The sequence below is a fragment of the Diaphorina citri genome, unplaced genomic scaffold (genome assembly GCF_000475195.1).
Source record: "Diaphorina citri unplaced genomic scaffold, Diaci psyllid genome assembly version 1.1 scaffold2403, whole genome shotgun sequence".
In the NCBI taxonomy this organism is placed as follows: domain Eukaryota; kingdom Metazoa; phylum Arthropoda; class Insecta; order Hemiptera; family Psyllidae; genus Diaphorina; species Diaphorina citri.
The window spans coordinates 26,863-36,017 of NW_007379827.1; the positions used below are offsets into that span (position 1 = coordinate 26,863).

At 37.4% G+C, this 9,155-nt stretch overlaps 1 protein-coding gene across 1 annotated transcript; it reads left to right on the plus strand.

The window, feature by feature from the left end:
• The first annotated feature begins 6,168 nt into the window (after positions 1–6,168).
• On the plus strand, positions 6,169–7,218 carry LOC103518869. The gene has a single exon (XM_008483952.1). It carries the CDS (start codon positions 6,169–6,171, stop codon positions 7,216–7,218), a length of 1,050 nt encoding a protein of 349 aa, XP_008482174.1.
• Positions 7,219–9,155: the final 1,937 nt, after the last annotated feature.

Sequence of the window (9,155 nt, forward strand, 5' to 3'; positions counted from 1 at the left end):
TTGCAGGCATTTTCAGATTCTGTGGGTAGATTTCAATGGTTTTTATTTTTCAGTATAAACAAATTATCAGATAAAGTACGACAAGATTGTCAATAACTGTCAAATCTAATTTCCATTCTAAGTTTGAAATTGACGGTAATCTTTTTTTCAATATAAACAAATTATCAGATAAAGCACGACAAGATTGTCAATAACTGTCAAATCTAATTTCCATTCTAAGTTTGAAATTGACGGTAATCATCAACAACATCCGTTTTGGCAAAGTATTAGAAATTGTAACAAGATTCGGGCGCGCGTTCAAATTGGCAATCAATTAAATTGTAAAAATTTACATGCGAGTAATTACGATCGATTGAACTTGTATCCAAGAAAATAAAAACATACCTACTAGAATTCTCTCAATACCAGTGGTTCTCAAAGAATACTTTGAACAATAAGGTATGCTATTGGAATAGGATGTTAATCACCCCTTGGGGGGCATATTATCACCCACGTTGAGAGTCGCTGTTCTAATCTACAACTCACTGTTGAGAACAAATTGGCTACCTCATCTGGGATTATAATTGCTTTCGCAAGGTGTGGTTTTGTTTTCATCTTCGAACGAAATCAGCAAGAAAATAAAATCTTGTCAGAAATAATCTTTATGCGTCATCAAAATTCTTCTAACTTCCTATGGACATACATTACATTACATATCTCCATGATGAGTAATTAGACCAAGTGTTTTACATAAAATCAACACTCCTTTTAGGTCGCGACTTCTGTTTCTGTCGTACCCCATAGGGCGAAAAAATAAAGACAATTATGCGTTAAAATGTGTATGTAGGGTATTGTAGGATTTTTTATAGGCATGACTCAGTGTACATAGTTCACAAAACATTTCCAAAATAGCGTCGAATGATGGTTTGACAAAATTTGCTTGTGGCAGAATGTATTTTCGTTGCGGATGCTTTGAGCCCTCTGTGTACCAACGGTTTGTATGTACCGATGCCTATGTATTGTATGTACTTATACCTATGTATCGTATGTACTTATGTATATACGTCCCCATGTGTGGTTATGTATTGTATGTACTAATGTACTTATGCCTATGTATCGTATGTACTTATGTATATACGTCCCCATGTGTGGTGCGAATTAGTCATTCCATAATGATGTGTGGTTTGAATTAGTCATATTATCAATTATTATGAGGTATTCATATTATGAATATGGTATATAATATTATGTAGGCAGATTATTTTTCATCTACCTCGACACGTGCAGTAGGTAAATATATACATTGGGTACCTAATTTATATGGTTGCACTATTTATTTATTTGAGACGTATCAAAACAAAGTTTCAATAAACTAATACTTGAGATATTATAGACAAGAAAAGCTTTAGAAACACGAGGCACATCAAGGAAATCTACATACCTAATGAGTATTGGAAACAATTCTTTGAGGAACAAAGGACTTTTCAATTGTTCCTCTCAACCCAACCGAAACTGTCCAGAAAAGCCTACCTTCAAATGACTAGGTTAATGTAGTGAATAAACTTGACCTACAAGTATGTAATATCCGTTCAGCAGCTATTATTACCGGTAACGAATGACTGAAGAATCAAGTTAGGTAACAAAGCCTGCCCAGCATAATTTGAGCGGAATCACGGATTTCCTTCGAGTATCATCAACATCTGATCCCAAATTAGAGACACACGACAGCAACACCGATACAACTCAAGACTGAGCAACGCGTAAACACAATGATGAAATAAATGAGGGAAAAGATGAGATGTCAAAGGAAAAGGTGAGTTTGAAGCGTGAAGTTGTGAAGTCCAGATGGATCCGAAACCTTTGACAAAGGTTTATTTATGTGGGCTTTAGTTCCTCAAACGATTGTCAGACAGTACTTAAAATGCTTTGCTTTACAACTGTTGAAAGGCCGATACTGCTGCACTGTTATTTTGTGCTTAATAAAAGCACTTGGTCAAATAAGGAAAGCATGTATTGAGTATTGACTTCAGAATGAGGATGAATACAACACGGAGAATTTAACCCAGGGGAAGCATGGATGACTGAACTTACTTCATTAGTAGAGGATAAGCCAGACCTCGAGTCCATGGTAAGACACTAAGACACATTATCCACAAGCCAAACAGGTAAATATGAAAACATACCAGAATAATTAAAAATATGTAAATGAATGAATGAGCTATTCAATAGGCGCTAACATAAATTAGCAACGAAAGAAAATTTGAACAAATAGCTTACATGTGCTTACTGTCACATGTTATACCAAAGAATAATGGATAGAAAAAATGTTACTGTCACTATTATCAGAATCTCGTACTCGGGACATCTCCGTAGGTACCTAGTATATCAAACAACTCATACCTACATAAAGTTTGAAACCAACCATTGGAATTAAAGAGTTGAAAGACAAACGTAGGTATTTTTTTGAAATCATTAGTGGAGATGACAAAACTCCCGTTTGACACAGCTGTTCAAAAGTTACGTACTTCAAACTGAAAAGAATCTATTGTTATATTCAAATAGAAAATGAAATGTATCTTGTCATAAATCATATTGCACCTTAGTAACACTTACTTGAGTATTTGATTACCAGAAAAATGTAGAAAAAGAAGTTAATAAATAAATGCCGAAAACTCACCTTTTAAGAAGAATAAATTGATTAAAAACAAAAGCACTAAATTAGACAGGCTAAACGCCATAGTGTGCATATTCCTACCGAAAACTCACCTTTTAAGAAGAATAAATTGATTAAAAACAAAAGCACTAAATTAGACAGGCTAAACGCCATAGTGTGCATATTCCTCCGCGGTAAATCCATAATTCAGAAGAAAATTAAAATTTAATTTATTCACTAATAAATTAAAACAATAAAACTAAAACAACTTATTATAAATTAAATCATAACGAAAACATGAGACGCGTGTCTGGCCCATACTCCCTTCGATCAGGGCAGAAGAGGGAGGAGGCGAAAATATTTTGAAAACACAGTAATTGCGCGGGAAATTTCAAAAAAGTTTTAACTGGTGAAAAAATAAATCGACGAGGATATTTTCTAAAAAATTATATGAAAAAGTTGCACGCTCTCGGGTATGGTTGAGATGCAGAGGTTGGAAACGTACTAATGCTAAAGTCTCAGCTGCGAGTTGTACTCACAAGGAAACGCGGATGCAAGCGAGACAACGCACTCTTGTGAACATGCCGTGCTGGCTTAGAATAAATCGACGAGGTTATTTTCTAAAAAATTATATGAAAAAGTTGCACGCTCTCGGGTATGGTTGAGATGCAGAGGTTGGAATAAATCGACGAGGTTATTTTCTAAAAAATTATATGAAAAAGTTGCACGCTCTCGGGTATGGTTGAGATGCAGAGGTTGGAAACGTACTAATACTAAAGTCTCAGCTGCGAGTTGTACTCACAAGGAAACGCGGATGCAAGCGAGACAACGCACTCTTGTGAACATGCCGTGCTGGCTTAGGAAAAACTTTTTGTGTACACTTTCCCTTTCTCTTACCAAAAAGTTATGGTTTTCTTTCCCTTACCAAATGGGTAGTTACCTTTGCAAGTCACTCCTTTGTCATGTGGCATTTGATGTATTAGGCACCCGAAATCTACGAATTTTGATTTGTTTAAGTTTCAAGTTATGGTTTTCTTTCCCTTACCAAATAGTTACCTTTGCAAGTCACTCCTTTGTCATGTGGCATTTGATGTATTAGGCACCCGAAATCTACGAATTTTGTAGTTACCTTTGCAAGTCACTCCTTTGTCATGTGGCATTTGATGTATTAGGCACCCGAAATCTACGAATTTTGATTTGTTTAAGTTTCGCCTAGAATTACCAAAGAAGGTGGTCGGATGTGAAATGAAAGAAAGTGGTCAGCTGTGAAATGAAAGGAAGTGGTCGGATGTGAAATGAAAGAAGGTGGTCGGACGTGAAATCTGTATATGATGGGTCTTACACATAGAAAGACAAGAAGTTCGACTCGAAAGCTGCGTTTGGGAAAGGCCAAGATCAAAAGTCATTTTGTGTAGGACTGTAGGACAATAATACCAGTCAGCAGTAAACCGTTGTGCTTCGTTCAGTACGTAACAATAAACATTGTAACCTATTACCTGAGTCAATCAAAATGTTTAACGTGAAAGGCTGACTGTGCTAACCTTACTAAAAAGGGCCCCTAGTCGGGTACGTAAGCCTTGAGGGAGCCCTAAACCTGATTAGCAATTTTCCATCAGTATGTGCTGGAAATGTTTGCCAATATTCGGACAAAATTTGACTAACTGTTTGAGATTTATAGCGTAACAAAGGGATAGCAGATAGGAAAATTAAACAAGTACCAGGATATACGATTGTAGGGTTTATTGAACTGCTAGTGTTAAAATCTGCCTTTGCTACTTCTCTGTTGAGTTCACCTTTTATTTACATACCTATGTACGTTCCTACCACAATTTCATCCAAAAACATTGTCTTTCTTTGCCAGAATGCCTGTGTCCAAAAAGTCCTCAACATGAAAGTTTGGTAGAACAGAAAGTTTTGTTCACAGTTAGGGGGGAGCTTCTGGGACTGACATCAAATTATACCTCTGGTTATGTGGAAGACCAAAAGCTTCTGCTTGAAGTAAGAAGTCGGTGGGCGTGATAATTCTTGGTTGCACGATGTTGACAAAGTTTTTTACCCAAGTTCTCTTTTTTCGTGACATGTAGGTACATCCTCCATAGGCGAACATTTATTTAGAAAGCCAAATCACAGGGTCAAGGGGGAGAGGGGCGGGCGAGACTAAACTTTTTGCTGCAAACTTTTGTTTGAAAAAAAGGAGAGGAAGGAGGAGAGATATAGAATAATAAATAATACCTAAACATGTCTTATTTTGTAAAATATTAAATATGAATATTTCCGAGTATCCTCAGGGAACATGTGAAGTCTGGTGAGATATACCAACTCTTTACCTGTATCCTGTAAGTATAAGTTTAGTAGACTAGATAATTATCTATTATTATTGTTAGAATGAAGCAAGAGATAAGTTTCTATTAATAATTCCGACCTTGTACTAAAAAATATTAAATGTATGTAGGTCAGAAAAATGGTATAGTTAACCTTCTAAATTTAAGGGGGGGGGGAGAAGGGTTCTGATAAAGATAACGGGATGATGGATCCCCATAATAGATGCAACGTTACCTCATCACCTCATCAGTATAGGTAGATAGGTACTCGCCAAACACCCAGGAGTGTTATAAAAATTGCGCCACAAAATTCAGAAAAAGGTTAATGTGGAGAAGTTTTTCCCAAAAGTTTCTATGAGTTATTTGTTGTTTAGTTTTTTCTCTCTTCTCATCGAAGTTTATTTTGCTGAATTATTATTTCGACGTTGAAAAAATAATGTTATGCGTTGTTGTATCGAATGTATCGTTTCTACAGGATGGTCGGCAAGATTGCCTCGCGGGTATCGAAATTAAGGGTATCAGTAAGAGTATTTTTGAAACTGGTTTTAGGAATTTCAAAATGTCCTGATATTTCAGATAAGCCTCAGCTTTTTATTACCAATCTAATTATGTTGTATCGAATGTATCGTTTGTACAGGATGGTCGGCAAGATTGCCTCGCGGGTATCGAAATTAAGGGTATCGGTAAGAGTATTTTTGAAACTGGTTTTAGGAATTTCAAAATGTCCTGATATTTCAGATAAGCCTCAGCTTTTTATTACCAATCTAATTATTACCATATCAAATACACAACACCTTGTTTAGACTGCAAGAGTACAGGGACTTTTCAGGTCCTATGCTGGCAGTATACAATATGATAATTCACCAGCCAAATCACCATCACCGTCGCATTGCATCTCGCATCTCATGTTGCCCAACATTAATCCATCAGGAGAAAGTACATTTTTTAGTAGCACTTATACTAATAGTTATAAAGCACCTTTCAGAATTTTCAGTCTAAATTGAAATTGGTACTAGGAAATGTCTTGTGGTAATTAAATTTTGCACCTGGAGGAGCATCGTTACTCTGTTCGCGGAAAACCCCGCAAACTTGTTGTTTTACTATTTCCCTCCACTCACGCTAAGGAAGGACACTATTAGTACAGCCCCAACACTCGCACTGGAAGTAATCCTAGGGCTACCTCCATTATATTTATTTATAAAGGGAGAAGCACTAATGGGAGCTTACAGACAAATGACGAGCCGTGGCGGCAAATTACCTGCCAGATACCACGAGCTGTTAGATAAAACACAAGTGATCTTGAAGCAGAACATGCCAACGGATCACATGGCACCCAAAAACAATTTTGACTACACTTTCCAAGTCCTAGTTAGACCTAGGTCCGACTGGGAAGGACAAGGAAGTCAAAAGATACTAAATGCGGGCATCAAGTACTTTACGGACGGATCTCGTATGAACGAGGGCACCGGAGCAGGCCTGTGTGGGCCAGGCTTCTGTAGGCAATCAGCCGGCCTAGGAACGCTCACCACAGTGTACCAGGCCGAACTTTTTGCCATACTTATGGGAGCCAGGCACGCACTGGACCTTGGCTGGAGAGGAAGACAAATTACGTTTTTCTCGGACAGCCAAGCTGCTCTGAACACCCTCAAATCCCCCAAGGTTAGTTCCAAACTAGCCTGGGAATGCATCGAAAACCTAAGTGAACTGGCAATCCAGAACAAAGTAAATTTGGAATGGATCCCAGGACATAGGGGCTTCGATGGAAACGAAAGTGCAGACCTCCTAGCAAGAGAGGCTGCAGAAGAAAAATTCATCGGTCCTGAACCTGTGTTGGGACTACCCAAATGTGTGATTAGAACCGACATCAAAAGGTGGGTACAAGATGAAGCAAATAAAACCTGGATCAACGCCAGCGGTATGAGGCATTCCAAGCTAACTTTGGAAGGATACTCAAAAAAACTAACCCAGGAGATACTGGCCCTGAACCGGAATCGCCTAAGGACAATTGTGAGTTTACTCACAGGACACGGACCATTTAGGAAACATCTCAAGAGACTGGGTCTTCTCAGAGAGGAACCAGTCGAATGTAGACTATGTGGTCTGGAAGAAGAAACAGCAACTCACATCCTATTTGAATGTGAGGCGCTGGAAGTAAAAAGGTTCAGACTCTTTGGAACCATCGAGTCTGAAAACTTTTTACACCTAGGCACAAAGGTCCAGAATCTAACCCTTCTCATCAAGGGGACTGACTTCTGGTCGGAGTAAACTAGGAAATTGAAACCCCATATCTGCCATAACCGGACTTATCACAAGGACCAGTTTAGGTAGACAGGGGAAAAAATACTGGTCACAATAGATCTAAAAAGGTCGCAGTGATATAATTGCATATCCTCTCACAAGAGAGGAGCAACCAGACTCATAATAAATAAATAGTTAGCCAGTTAGCTTTGAGGGTAGCGCCTTATAAGCGCTAGGTCGTGTGGTGACTTACCGCCCAAGACAGACTTTCCTAAACAGAGTGTAAACTGCCCTTCAGTAATATTCCGGCCAGTCTAGTTAGCCAGTTAGCTTTGAGGGTAGCGCCTTATAAGCGCTAGGTCGTGTGGTGACTTACCGCCCAAGACAGACTTTCCTAAACAGATAAGGTTCGTCCTCGGAACGGCTGGTCCCTCAGTAGTTACAGATACTGGTGTCAGTTAGTAAAATTGACAAAATAAATCCAGGAAGACTTCTCGTGACTTGATGCATGGCTAATGTTAAAAATTCTAACGAGCTATTATACAATTTACGCCTTCAATTTCAACCGTGGGTATGATTATGTATGCAATGTGGTAAGCCTAGTTTATTTTTTCTTTGTCGAAAAAAAAAATCACGTCCTCATTTTAATAGAATTTCTAAGCTTACCCCCCACTTCTTTTAACTAATAATTTAACGGTAGGTACCTACCAAATAAATAAAGAACAAAAGACTTGGAGTACAGTGTATTATTTTTATACTTTATGGAATTCATACAGAATAACGGAATATTCTTTGATGTAAAATAATTATTTGATTACGAGTACAATTTTTAGTCCGTCCTTCCTTTATTATTACAATAGTAATAAAAAGGTATAAGGGACGGACTATTGTATTCGCCTCGGTGTCGTCTGTCTGTCTGTCTGTCTGTCGGTCTGTTCCCATAGAAGGACTTATCCAAACCTAGTCGACCTATATATCAAATTAAAGGTCTTTTTACCAGGAACACGAAAATGGTGGTGCAAATTTTGTCCAGAAAACCATAAAGCCAAAAAAACTGGTTTTTGGGGGATTTTTTTCACATTTTCTCACACAAATGAGCTCTGATCTCGAAATTTGTCGCGACGACCTATAAACTCAAAGCGAGAAAGTTTTAGATAACACTTCAGCCGATCATTTAAGACCGGTTTTAGCGTTACCTATGTTAAGCTACGCCAAGGAAGGCCAATAAATGGATGGGTGACTTGCACACTATACAGGGTGGTTCGTGATTTGCGAACCACGCTTATATCTCAGAAACGGCTGGGAATTAAGGAATGAAATAAACGGCATCATGTAGATGAAATTTTGATGATTAAAATGGCATTTTTTAAATTTGCAATTTTTTTTGCAAAACGGCCCATTTTTTGCCAAATATAGGTCACTCTTATGGAAACCCCCATTTTTTATTTAATTATTGGAATCAGCATAAAATTTTAATTGAAAAAATGTATTCACTCGAAAAAATTTGATGTACAAAAATTCTGTACACTGTGAGAAAGAAAAACAATTTCTTAATTATTTCTTTAGTTTTTGTATTATTCACTTAACTATTTCAACAACAATCAACAACAACAAACAAATTTATAAAAGCTGTTCAAAATGAGATCCATTTCTTTGTACACAGTAACGCATTGTTCGCTCTAACTCAGGACCAACTGCGTTGTTCATCAAATCTGGGGTCACTGACGCACACAAAATCGCGATTTGTGCAAATTTTTGTAGAGCAAATTTTTTCGAGTGAAAAATTTTTCAATTAAAATTTTATGCTGATTCCAAAAATTAAATAAAAAATAGGGGTTCCCATAAGAGTGACCTATATTTGGCAAAAAATGGGCCATTTTGCAAAAAAAATTGCAAATTTAAAAAAAGCCATTTTAATCATCAAAATTTCATCTACACGATGCCTTTTATTTCATTCCTTAATT